The 13062-nt window shown below is 60.7% G+C and overlaps 1 protein-coding gene across 1 annotated transcript; it reads right to left on the bottom strand.

Moving 5' to 3' along the window:
- Window positions 1-362: 362 nt before the first annotated feature.
- Window positions 363-12448, bottom strand: ATP13A2 (ATPase cation transporting 13A2). The gene is made up of 30 exons (XM_088529499.1): window positions 12435-12448; window positions 10408-10462; window positions 9475-9627; window positions 9142-9309; window positions 8685-8743; window positions 8418-8532; window positions 8245-8324; window positions 8031-8108; window positions 7585-7654; window positions 6992-7126; window positions 6651-6717; window positions 6238-6369; window positions 5835-6002; window positions 5636-5746; window positions 5489-5535; window positions 5189-5377; window positions 4896-5102; window positions 4670-4783; window positions 4346-4502; window positions 4089-4209; window positions 3831-3955; window positions 3289-3449; window positions 3047-3157; window positions 2730-2809; window positions 2357-2509; window positions 1921-2017; window positions 1383-1606; window positions 989-1140; window positions 723-895; window positions 363-596 (listed from the first exon to the last, which is right to left on the bottom strand). Exons 1-30 carry the CDS (start codon window positions 12446-12448, stop codon window positions 426-428), a joined length of 3687 nt encoding a protein of 1228 aa, XP_088385625.1. The 3' UTR covers window positions 363-425.
- Between the last annotated feature and the right edge of the window lie 614 nt (window positions 12449-13062).

Raw genomic sequence — 13062 nt, 5'->3', positions numbered from 1 at the left:
GGTGCCCGGTCGGGAGCAAGGTGGAGGCGGCGGGTTCACAGTGAGCAGGAGCCGACGGCATCAGCAGGACGAGACCTCCTCCACCTTAGTGGTTTTGACCGGGAGAGCATGGGGCAAGGGGGCAAGGAAAAAGTCAAGGTGGCTTCTCCTCTTCTGCACCTCCTTCTCCTGCCTTGGCTCCTCAGCAGGCTTCCTGGTGGCCACGGCTCAGGCGGGCACAGCTGTGGTGTGGGCCACGGTGCTGAGGACATCCCAATGGCAAAGGCAGGAGGTCCCAATGGTCCTTAGCTACGTGCTGCATCCCTCGCCCTGGATGGAGCATCTCCACCCGGGCGCAGGTGCCCATGGCCAACGTTGGATCAACACCTCAACGGCGAGGGGCTGGAGGGCAGGGAGGAGGGTGGCCCGGCACGCGTTGATCACGGCTATCTCACAGCGATGGACATCTTGGGGGTCGCGAAGAGCGGTTCATTCAGGGGCGGCCAGGATGGCTGCTGCTGGCTCAACTCCTTCTCCAGGCGCTTGAAGAGCTTCTTGGACACCTTCTTCCGGCGCAGCTTGCGCAGGCAGCAAAACAAGCCACGGTCCAGGGCGGTCTGCAGGAAAGCAAAGTGGGGAAAGAAGGGGTTTGGGAGGAGACCACGGGTCCCAAGGGTCAAGGGCTTGGTTGGGCAGACCCAAAAGGACCTCCAAAGACTTGGAGCCAACAGGCCTGTCCTCACCTCCAGCACGAAGGCAGCAAAGAAGTTGAGCGTGGCGACTCCCAGCAGCAGCAGCTTGAAGTTCAAGTCATCGATGGTCTGCAGCTTCAGCAGGGTTTTGGGGAAGCCCAGTGGGTACAAGGTCAACCATACCATGAGGCCAAAGAGGGCAACAAGGACCAGCAAGAAGAGCACTGAGGGGAAGAGGAAAGGTGGTTGAGAAGGAAGCCTTGACAGCTCCCCTTGCCCACTCAGGGAAGAGTGTCCCTGGACAGCCTTGTCCTCACCATTGGTGTACAATGGCTCCCGGAAAGGGTAGCCCTTGGACATGGCCACCGCCAGGATGAGATACTGGAAGCCTGTGATGCAGAAGAGGACCGTGTTCTCATAGTTGGGCAGGTTCTGGGGAGCCGTCACTGTGCTGTTCAGCGGCACGTACCTGCACCAGGTACAGGGGAAAAAAGGCAGGGAATGAGACCTGGATGAACAGTGAGGACAATGCAGCTGGCAAGAAGATTAGACACCAAGCAACTTCCTCCTTCCACAAGTATGCGGCCATGGTTCAGCATCTCCTTGAAGGCAGCACCGGCCAGAGCCAAGGACAACCCCCAGGACACCAGCCTTGTTTCAACCCTCCACGCTGTTGCCATCTCTGAAGCTGGACAGCTGGGCGTCCCTTACCAGCTCTGCGAGATGGTGATGAAGTAGCTGAGGACTTGCACGGTGATGAGCAGAGCCGTCTGGAGGAGCAGGCTGCCCAGCACGAGGACGCTGATCAGCGCCCCTTGGGGACGCTCCACTCCCAGCTCCTTGGCGGGCCTTGTCCGACCCATCAGCACCGCCACGGTGGTGGTGATGATGAGGTCAAAGAAGAGGAACTGGAAGTCACTCAGGTTGGTGTTGATCTGGGAGGGAAAAAACACCCTCACTGAGCCACGAGGACCTATGAGGTGCTAGAGAAGACCATGGCTTCAAACTCAACCATGAGAAGGTGACAACACCTTGGCCTGGAAACACCCTGGGGCTTCTCTGAGCATTTTACATGCTCAGATACACTTCAGAACTCAGACAGGTCTCACTAAAGCATCTACAATGTGAGGCAAAGGTTTTGGGCAGGATCATTTCCCTGCTCTCTCCACTCTCCCCTGGCACCTCAGTTGGGCTCCACCAGAGAAGTTGTCCCTGCTGTGCCGTCATCTGCTGCCGCGAGGACGCTCACCGTGTAGAGCAGCAGCACAGACACGAACTGCACCAGGCTGTACAGGGCCATGTACTTGAAGACCCCGAAGGAGGTGACCAGTGAGCACCTGCCCTCCCTGCAGAGAGGGCAGAAAAAGAGAATTTATAGGGTCACAGAATCATTATTATGGCTGGAAACAACTTGTAAGATCAAGCCCAACCATAAACCCATCACCACCAATGCCTGTTAAACCTTGTCTCTAAGTGTCTCATCTACACGTGTCTTGAACACTGCGAGGGTCTGTGACTCCACCGCTTCCCTTGGCAGCCTCCACCAGCCTGGGGACACAAAGCTCTTTCTTCAAGGACACATGTCCCTAAGAGGGCCCAGAGGCATCGAGAATCCACCCTGAGTTTCATCCCCTGTCCCTGATGAAGCTCCCCAACGCCTGAAGGCCACGATCCCCATAGCTCACCGGATGACCGTGGGCACGCAGGCGATGTTGGCAACGCGGGAGGTGAAAGGCGATGCCACCGAGGCCTCTGCTTCTGACAGCGAGATGCCCACGTCGGCTGCCTTCAGCGCCCCGCAGTCATTGGCGCCGTCCCCACACATCCCCACGCAGTAGCTGCGGCAGAAAGGGCAGGGTGGGCAAGGGTCTGGAGGGCTTCAGAGACCCTTGGCTTGCACCCCTGAGCATGACTGGGGAAAGGGTGAGATGGGATTTCAGAGCTACCAAGAGCCCTGAAAAAAAACCCCAAGCTTCTGGCATGCAGGAGGCATTGCCATGGACAGGGATACCCCCTGGTTCTCCTCTGCACCCCATGTCGCAAGGCCTGGGAACCTACTTGAGCTCCTGCAGGCTGCACACCAGCTGGGTCTTCTGGTCAGGCGACATGCGAGCAAAAACAGTCGCACGGATGAGAATCTGCGAGGAGGAAAGGACACAGCATTGGCACCGCTTGGGAAGGCAACCCAACTCTTGGAGCACGTTGGTCACCAGCAGGAGCTGGGTCGATGTGACCTTGACCCGCTTCTACCACGCGCAGCACAGAGGAAGTCTCCTTGTAGCAGCAAGACCAACTCAAGGTGCTCAGCCAAGATGAGGCCAATCGGGTGGTCTTCCTGCTCGGGATGTCCCCCAGCACAACGGGGCTGGGCTCACCTTGGGCAGCAGGTCGGGGAAGTGCTGTTGAAGCACGGCGAAGGACTTGCCGTTCAGCGCCAGGTGGCAGGGCCGCGGCTGGAGGCAGAAGCCATCCTGCTGGTAGAGACCCTGCGAGCGGAGACAACCCACCGGGGAAGCCACGTGCTCTCCACGGTGGGGCAGGTTGGCATCTCTGTGGAGCCTGGTGGCCCCCAGGGGACCAGCCGCCTTCACCCAATGTCCTCCCTCTCAGGACTCACCTCCGACTCCTCTTCATCCTGCGAGTGTTCAGCGAGGATGAACTTCAGAGCAGCAGGTTTGTCAGCCGTGGGCGGGGAGGCGTTAACGAAGATGACCCGCTCTTTCGGCTCCACCATGCGGCAGCTCTTGGCCACGTTCACGGCTGTCAACATGTTATCTCCTGCCAGACAGAGGCAGCAGCACTCAGGGCGGTGCTGGCTAACTTGGGTAGTAGGGTCTCATGTGGCTCTTAATGCCTTCAGGCTGGGAAGAGCAGCCCAGACCTCTCAGATTCCCTCTTGTATAGCTCTGCAACCTCATGCACAAGGATGTTTTGGAGGATAAGAGCTTGTTCCTGACCCAAATGCAGCACCTTCCATCCCCAAAGCCCTGGCAGCCGCTGCGTGTCTGGCTGCGGGCCACCCTACGTTGACTCCTGCAAATGCCCATCAGCTGTGCAGACCAGCACAGCCACGAGACGTCAACGTCCAAGAGATGGGTGGTGAAAGAGTCAAGAGCTGGCGCTCTGTCCATGAAAGGACACCCAAGGCGTGAGCACTACCTGTCACCATGATGGGGCGGATGTTGGCATTGCGCAGCAGGTGAATGGTGGGTGCCGTCTCTGGCTTGAGCACGTTCTTCATGACGAGGAAGCCGAGGAAGGTCAAGCCGCTCTCAACGGACTCCCTGTTGTGAAATGGCTCATGCAGGCCAGGATGTTCTACCAAAGTTAATGCTCAACTCCCTGAGGGACCATCTCAAAAGCGTGCAAGAAGGGACCGAACAAGTTCTACACGGAGGGAAGACGGTTTGTACCAACCTTGTGAGCTGCAGGGCCTCCTCGAAGGTGGTCACAGTGCTCAGGGCTTTGCAAGCGAGCGCCAGCACGCGGAAGCCATCCGTGGTGTAGTGCCGCAGCATCTGGGAGAAATCCAGGGGCACTGGCGGCCGCCAGGGAGAAGCGAGGTCAAAACAGTTGCCCAATGAGTGCTCATTCATCATCATCATCATCATCATCAACCGGGCCGGTTCGAGGTCAGCGCCGCGGAGCAGGCAGCTGCCCTCCCCAGCACCTACCCGTGTCCTTCCTGCAGAGGCTGGCCACCATCTCCGGTGCCCCTTTGACGTACGCTTCTGCAGAGGCCTTGCCAGGCAGCTTGGCCAGCACGCTCATCCTCTGCAAGGAGGAGGAGAAGGGGAACCGCCGGAGGATGCCCACGGGCACCTGGTGCTTCTGGGGAGGGAAAGGAGTGGGTGGGTGTCAGGATCCATCAGGAAAACCTGCCTTGGGGATGGAGAGGATCCGCCAGGGCAGAGCAGAGAATCCCTTGGGAAGGGGATTTAAGTCGAGGGTGATGCCACACTATGTACCCTCCTCGCCATGGCTCAGCCAGGACCTACCGTGTCTCGCGGCTGTTCTTCCACAGGTGGAGGCTTCATCACAGCCAAGACCTTTGTCCCAAACTGCTCCAAGACAGGAGGCTCCGCTTGGCCCTCGTCCAGCATCTCCAGGTGCTGCAACCAAAGGCACTGAGAAGGCAAAGCCCGAACCCACGCCGGTCCCCCTCCCTTCTCCTGAGGGTCACCCCTCTTCTGCTGTGATGGGCATGGGCCGCTGCCTCCTTACCCAGCCGGTGGACTCCACCATCTTGAGGTCCACAGGGTCTCCGATGGGCTGTGTGCGCAGCAGTGAGATGGTGTGGCAGGCGGCCAGGCAGTAGAGCAGGGGACCTTCGGGAAGGCAGCGGGGCTCGTGGACGATGGGCAAGAAATGTTCCCTATCCAGCGGGACAACACCCCACACGTCCAAACCCTCCTCCGTGAGGGTTCCCGTCTGCGGGCGATGGAGAGGATGGTGAGTCCAAGCCAGCCTTCACCTACCAACGGGGCCGCACACAGCGGTGCTACCCTGGACCTCACCTTGTCGAAGCAGACCAGGCGGATCTTCCCGCACAGGTTGATGCGAGGAGGGCTGATACAGAAGATGCCCTGGTTCTTCAGCCTGTTCTGGGCGTAGATGGTGCCCACGGTCATGGCAGCTGGCAGGGCCGGGGGTACAATGACGGTGACGAGGTCGAGGGCACGGACGATGATCTGCCCCACAGGAACCTGCCGTGGGGCACAGCGAGGAGACACGGGGCAGTATAAGCACCTGGGGCACCAACATCTCCCAACCATCTCCACCAGTGCCCAAGGACTCACCGGCTCCAGGAATCATACCTGGTTTCTGATCAAGATCAAGATGCTGTAGAGCGTGCCAATAAAAGCTGTGCAGGAGAGAAAGGAAAAACAGGCTCTGTCACAAGGAGAAGTGGGTGGATCCAAGTAGGATGAAGAATTTGGCTGCTCCTCCGTGCTTGGGCATACCCAGGATGGCGAGGAACAGCACAAACTTCACGGCGTCCTTGTAGAACTTGAAGCTTACAGGCTTGGGGTAGAGGATGGAGCTGATGAGGTCCCCCTTGGCCGTGCAAAACCCTGTGGGAGAGGAGCGGCAGGATCGAACACTGTCAGGTTTACATGCAGGAAGGACATGGCCACGGGCGGCCTTCACGCCACCCATTACCTGTGCGGGTCACCACGGCCAGCACCTCTTTGCCCACGTAGGACTTGGCTTGGATGACCTGGGTCCCGCAGAACAACGTGTGCCGCCGGTGCTCCTCAGGCGAGTAGGCAGCGCACGCGGCCCGGCCACTGGCCGGGAGAGGGGTTTTCATCACCGGCACGCTCTCCCCTGCGGGAGAAACCCACGGCGGGGAGGACCATCGTGGAGGAAGGTCTATAACCCCCAGCGCATCGGGGTCCAACCAGCCCATCCAGCAGCCGCTGTGCGGGAGTGGGTGAACACGAGGGTGGGAAGGGGCTTCCTTAGGGTTTCAGGAGACACCCAGCTGGATCTTTTCCCTCTAAATCCCCCAACAAAGTCCGGGTGCGGATGCAAGCAGCCGTGGCGGGGCCGCCTCGCTCACCTGTCAGCATGCTCTCGTTGACCATGCACTCGCCCGTCAGCAGCGCGGCGTCGCAGGGCACCAGCATCCCGTCGCACGGGAGGCTGATGCAGTCGCCGGGCACCAGGTCTGCTGAGCTGACCACCACCTCGGCTGGGGAAAGCACCAGGCGCTCAGGCCCGCGGCCCCAGAATCGTCCCACAGGACCCGGCTGAAGAACACGAGCAGGGAGCCCTCCATCCCATGGGTCTACTCAACAGCTTGGGCGATGGGGCACAACTCAAGTCCAGCAGATGCAGATGGTGCTGCCGGCTCCCGAACGCGGCGAGGGGCTTCCCCACCAGCCCCGCTCCTCCCACGGGTGGGAAACGCCAGTCACACCGTGGCCACCCTCCCGCTCCGAGCAGCCCCGCTCGCCGCGGCGCCGCGCTCACCTCCGCTGGGGCGGCGGACTCGGACGCCCACCGACATCTTGGCCATGGTTTGCAGCGTGGCGCTTTGCTGCGGGGAAGCGAGCGGTCAGCAGGCGCCCGAGGGACCGCAGCCAAGTCCCCACCGGGGCCAACTCTTCAGGACACCGGGCTAGGGATGGTGGCAGGAGGATGAGGGGAACGCGCTTGGGCTCACCTCACAGGGCTTCCCGCACGGGACCACCCTGCGGTTCCTGCGTCTCACCCCGGGCTCCCTCCTCGGGTCCCCAAGGTGGGCTGGGATCTGCTAAGGTGTCCCCTCCATCTCCCCACGCCTCTGCCCTCCCGTGGGGCCCGTGACCAACCTTCCTTGTCTCATAGAGGGACAGCCCTAAGGAGATGGTGGAAATGAGGAAGATGCAGGCAGCGTAGTAGTAGTAGGCGTCACAGACCCACAGCACGATGCTGAACGCTTGGAAGATGTAGAAGGGATTGAGCACCTGCAGGGAAACCAGCAAGGAGAGCAAGTTTGGAGAAGAGCTTCCTCCAGGCCAGACCTCCAGGCTCCACGGGAAGCCCATGCAGAGAAGCTGGCCCTTCCCTGAGGTTGGTGATGAACTAACTGCCTTCTCTGGCCTCCCTGGCTTTCCCTATGGTCAGGACTCCAGATCATGGATGTCCTGTCCATGGTGAGGACATTCAGAGATGTGCAGCCACCTCTGTGCCCAGCCAAGGACACTCCTGTCTGAGCTAAGGGGCAGGACGGCTCCTCTCCACACCTGCATCAGCTCTGCCTCCTCCGATCTCCTCTCCTAAATCTTCTTCTCCCTGGCAGCGAGGAGGAGCCCCTGAACTTGATGCCCTCCTCGCAGTGGAGACGAGATGCAGAAGGCACCAAGCCTTGGCCCCAGGGACAACCTGCTCTCCCGGCCCCCCGCTCGCCCTGCCAGGCACCCACCTCCTCCACCAAGAGCCTTGGGTAGGACTTCACCGGCACCTCGATGAGGTTCGGGCCGTAGATTTTCCTCCTGCAGAAGGGAGAGGAAAGCAAAGGGGAAGCAAATCCGCAGTGGAGAAGAGCTGCATTTCCAAGGTGCAGGCCACGCTGCTGCCACCTCCACACGAGCCCCAGGGAGACCAAAGACCAAAGTCCCTGACACTGAAAACCAGCCACGATGACAGCTCCAGTCACCATCTGCCTGGTGAGCAGATGGGTGGGACAGTGGTCCTAGGATCTCTGTGAATTGTTTGGAAAGGGCAATAAAAGCCGGACAATTATTGCAATAAAAATTGCAGTTCCTGCAATAAAAGCAGTTTTTAAAAACTATTTCTTTCTAAGCACAGCCAAGGTTTAAGATATGTGATGCCTTGTTTGTCAGGTCCCACTGTGACATCCATCCCTACCTGGTGTTGTGGTCTTGCTGCTCAAGACCTGCCTGGGAGAGGTGGAGATCCTCACAGGTCCAGCCTTCATCCAAATCACTGGAAAAATGGAGGGGAAAGGTGAAGAAAGGGGTTTAGGAATCCAGCAGGAACCCAAGCCAAGGTACAGGGCCTCTTGTTCGGGGACCTCCCTCCCTCCTCTGTCCACGGACAGCCCCACGGGCGCTGCAGGTACCTGACTTTGCAGAACGCCTGGCGCCTCTCCATCCAGACGTAGCGCAAGCCCTCGAAGAGGTAGTAGCGCAACAAGTTCCTCTGAGCAGAACAGCGTGGAGGGAAGGGGGTTATCGGAACCGGCCCTTCGGGAGGGAATCGCGGGGTGGAAGCGGGATGGGGCGCTGGCGTTACCTCTTCTTTCTCATGGAGCCGGATGGTGTCACGGGTCTCCTCCTCCTCCGACGCGCCGATGGTGATGCCGGCTGCCCGCTCCTCCAGGCGGGCTCCTGGGTGATGCTCCAGGCTGCTCGGGATGGAGAATCAGCCTCAGGCACCGCTCCGACGGGCTTCCCCCGGCACATCCAGCCTGGATGGGCGCCCACCGTGGCTTGAGCTACCACGAGAAGGCCGCTGGGGCCGCCCGCACCCCTCCGCGGAGCGCGTGCGGCCCCGACCCACCTGCCGTCGCCCAGCGCCTCCGTGCGCACCCGCGTGGTGAAGCACTGTCCGAAGCGGTCCTGCAACGCACACGCGGCTCGGCACGGCCTCCGGGAACGGGCACCGGGACGAGGAACCTCCCTGTGCGAAAGTCCCACCAGCCCTGGCCACCCTCCTCCCTCCAAAAAAACGGGTCCACGTCCTGCCCGTCTGCACTTCGCAGGTGAAAAATACAGACAAAACAAAGCCAGGAGAGTGGGCACGGAACAGCAAAACACTGCTTGCTTCCAGGACTGGGCCTGGGAACCACTTGACCGTGGTGGTACCAACCCAACATTGGTCCATCAAGCCAAACATCAACGCTGCAGCTGAGGGACGAGGAAGAGGAGCAGTTAAACTATTCGCCCAGGACCTATCAGTGGCCGAGAGAGTCTTCGAAGGCAACCTGGCTCTGCCGAGCGCGCTCGTCCTCACTCACCCTGATGATGACCCAGTCGGCCTGGCTGAGCGGGCACGGCTTGCACTTGGCCCGCACCTCCAGGCTGGGTTTCCAGTGGAAGAGGAGAAGCAGGAGCCCCGCGGTGAGCGCGGAGCCCGCGTGGCACAGGAGCACCCGCCACGGCCGTCTCTGGTAGCCCGTCACCTCCTGCAAGAACAGGCCACCGCCTCGCACCAAGGAGCAAGGGCCAACCCGGCATCGGACTTGAGGGTATCTCACCCCAGGGAAGGCCCTTTTAAAGATAATAAAAAGACAATAATAATAGAGATGATAAACCAGGCGTGCGGAGCGCCGGTGCAGCCGCGTACGTACCATGCCGCCTCCGTCGGAGCCCGGCCGCAGCGTCCCGTAGCCCGGCGGCCGCCGGCCCAGCAGCCGGCTGCTATCTGCGGAGCCGGAGAGGAGGAAAAGCCCCTTAGGTGACGGATCCGACGCGTGGGAAGGAAACGCGGAGCGGCTACGGGGCTGGCACCGGGATGAAGAGGAGGCAGCGGGTTCCCAGCGGACGAAGGCAGGAGGGAGGCGCCGGGCGGGCGCACGTGACCGTCACGCGGCGCGCGGGGACAAAAGCGGCCTCAACGGCGGCTCGGGGCAGGGGGAAGGGAGCGGGGCTGGGGACGAGCCAGCTGGAGCGCCAGCAGCTCGGCACTGCGCTGGCCTCGCAGCCGGCCCCAAAACGCACCTTTTTCCCCCGTCTTTTTGCAAGGTTTCCACCTTGCAAACCCTAATGCAGAAGCCAAGGTCTGCAGGTCTCCATACTGATGCGAAGCGCTTGGATTGCCTATTAATCCCCCCCGTCCCATGCACCCAAATCCACTCGGGATTAAAAGATGCATCCGGATCCCCAATGCTGCTTCTTATCCTGCAGCTCCTTTCCCAGCACAACACTTCAGCTGGACATTTCCACCCATGCAAAAGCGCACGTGGGTCTGGAGCCAGCTCTTTTCTGACAGAAAAACCATCCGGACTAGATATCCCACAAGCCTCTTCCGAAGCCCTGGAAGCTCATCCGCAGCTGACGTATCCCATTAACGCCAGCCGGCACCCAGCCTCAACGCCCAGCAGGATCCTTTGAAAGAAATCCAAGCTTCTGCCTGAATTCCCAGCTCTTTCACTACAACAAAATAACACGGGGCCTCCAACCTGTCCTGGGAAAAGCAGATTTCTTGGAGGATGTAGCAGCTCCATCTCCCATCTCCCCTGTGTCAGCGCAGCGAATCCCACCACGTATCCCTCTTTTCTCACCTCCAGAGCTGCTTCCCGGCTCCGGCTCGCCGCAAAGGCGACGTGTCCGGGCAGCCTGCGGCGAAGGGGAGGGCGGAAGCGGCGCAACCGGTTTGCCGGCGGCGGCCGCACCTCGTCTGCAAACACCCAGCGCCTGCGGAATCGCCGCCGGCAGCTGCAAATCCCCGCGGCAGGAGAGCCCGGAGCGAGCTCGGACGAGACCCCGCGCGCCCCCCGGCTCCTCGCGACGAGCCCACGCTTCGCGCCCAAGGAAAACGCGCTGGCAAATCCCTGGAAAGGCGATCGCCGGCACCGAACCCGTATTTCCAGGTGATCCGGTCCTACACGGTTTGCAAGCGTGGGAGTGTAGCTGGGGAAAGCCCTGCGGCCGGAAGAAAGCAGGGGAGAAAAGAGGCTTCCTGGAAGCCTCTTCCAGGCACTGAGCTGCTCTCATGCGTCTGTGTTTCTTTTTTAATTCTCCTGTTGCAAACTTTGGAGACAGATAAAACAGCTAATAATAAAGTCCTTGTGAGCAAGGTGCTTTCCCAGGGCTTGGCAAAGAGGGAGCATCCTCCTCCCAAAGGGGAGGCTCTCAGCCTCCCGTTCCCATGTGCTGAGCACTAAAATCCTCCCAAGGATTTGGGCATCTCCTGGCCCTCCTTCCTGCCGCTGGTGCCAGCTTTGCCCTTGATGGATGCTATTGGGTACCTGCATCTCCAAATTAACCAAAGCAGGAGAAGAAGGATGAGGTTTAAGCCTCGAGTGCTGCTCAGCCCTGGTGCAAAAGGGAACCTGGGCAGCTAAAGGGACTCGGAGGGGGTGGCAGCGCAGCCGGGCACTGTTGCAACTCGACACATTAGAGCAATCCACTCCCCTGCCCTTACATCCATGTAGCCTTACGTAACTTTGCAAAAAACAAAAGTACAAATCGAGGGAACTGTAGCCTTGAAGAGTGTTTTGCAGCTCCAGACGCCGTGCACAGTGGAACACTGGCAAGTGCACGGTGCAAGCTGCGGCCACCGTGCGCGGTGCAAACCTGGGGGCGCGCACAGTGAGAGCTCCAGGAACGGTGCACGAGGCAAAGGAGGGGAAGGGCACAGCGCCAGCCTGGAGCATGCACAGACAGAGCCCCTGAGCTTGTACGCAGTGCAAGACTGAGGAAATGCACAGCACAGGCCCTGGGTGTGCAGCCTGCAATCCCGGGGACGTGCACGGCACAGCCTCGGGGAAACGATTTTGTGACTCTATGAAATAGTGCTGCTAACCACGAGGACGTGAACAGTGCAAACCTTGGGGACGTGCATGGCCCAAGCCTGAGGATGTGCATGGTGCAATCCCGAAAGCTGTGCACAACGCAACACCCCGGCATGAAAACCCTGGGGACGTGCAAACTGCAACCCTGGTGAAACGCACGGTACAAGCGCTGGGGACGTGCACAACACAAGTTTGAGGCTGTGCACAAGCAGTGCTGGACAAGCACATTGTGCAAAGCCCATGGACAGGCACCGTGCAAAGCCCAGGGATGCCCATTGAGCAAGCTCGGGGAAATCCACAGTGCAAAGCCCAGCAATATGCACTGTGCAAAGCCCAGGGACACCCACTGTGCAAGCTTGGGGACATGCACAGTGCAAAACCCGGGAATGTGCACCGTGCAAAGCCCAGGGACACCCACTGTGCAAGCTCGGGGACATGCACAGTGCAAAACCCGGGGACACGCACCGTGCAAAGCCCTGAGGTTGTAAGCAGGGCAACCCTCGCTGTAAACAGCACACATTCACAGCACGAGCCCAGGGCGTGCTCGGCACAAGCTCAGGGATGCGCACGGTGCAATCCCAAAAGCTGTGCACAACGCAACACCGTGGCATGAAAACCCTGGGGACGTGCACACTGCAACCCAGATGAAACGCACGGTACAAGCGCTGGGGATGTGCACAACACAAGTTTGAGGCTGTGCACACTGCAGCGCTGGGCAAGCGCACCGTGCAAAGCCTGGGAACGCGCACCGTGCAAAGCCCAGGGATGCACACTGCAAGTGTGGGAACACGCACCGTGCAAAGCCCATGGACGGGCACCGTGCAAAGCCCGAGGATGCCCATCGTGCAAAGCCCCGAGGCTGTAAGCAGGACACACGCACAGCGCGAGCCCAGGGCGTGCTCGGCACAAGCTCGGGGATGCGCGCGGGGCCATCCCACGGGAACGCAGCCCTGTGGAAACGCGGCGCCAGCCCCGCGCCCGCCCCAAGGCCCGAGGCGCCCGCCCCGCCCGCGGCCCCCTGACCTGAGCTCATGGCGGCCGGGCCGCGCGGCCGCGGACACGGAGCGGGCGGACACGGACGCGGACCGGGCGGACACGGACTCGCGTGGCGGCGCCGCAGACCCAGGAAGGCGGCGCGGGGGCTGCCGGGAACTGTAGTTTTCCTACCCCCCCGTGGCCGTGCGCGGAATTGCGGGAAATGCCGCCCAAAGCGGGTGCAGCCGCTGCCCCCCCGGGGCTTTGCATCCCCCTCCGCTGCTTTGCGGCACGGACCGAGCTGTCCCCATCCCATTTTCCCAGGGCGACATTCCACCCCACTCCTTTCCCAGCTGATTCCCTCCTTTTCCCCTTGAACACAACCCTCGGTCACCCCCACCACGGGGCAGCCTCCCCGGCTGTGGGACACGGGGGCTCAGCGCACCC

The sequence above is a fragment of the Tinamus guttatus genome, unplaced genomic scaffold (assembly GCF_059628265.1).
Source record: "Tinamus guttatus ecotype Peru unplaced genomic scaffold, ASM5962826v1 Tinamus_guttatus_pri_ptg000332l, whole genome shotgun sequence".
Taxonomy (NCBI): Eukaryota; Metazoa; Chordata; class Aves; order Tinamiformes; family Tinamidae; genus Tinamus; species Tinamus guttatus.
The sequence above is the reverse complement of the archived record's forward strand: the minus strand, read 5'-3'. Positions and strand labels throughout refer to the sequence as shown.

What these genes read in the sequence shown, in the direction of transcription:
- ATP13A2 (XM_088529499.1), bottom strand. An exon ending in AAGAACAGCCGCGAGACACG is followed by an intron (nt 4,503 to 4,669) that starts GTAGGTCCTGGC and finishes TTCCCTCCCCAG; the next exon opens with AAGCACCAGGTGCCCGTGGG. An exon ending in GAGGCCCTGCAGCTCACAAG is followed by an intron (nt 3,956 to 4,088) that starts GTTGGTACAAAC and finishes ATTTCACAACAG; the next exon opens with GGAGTCCGTTGAGAGCGGCT.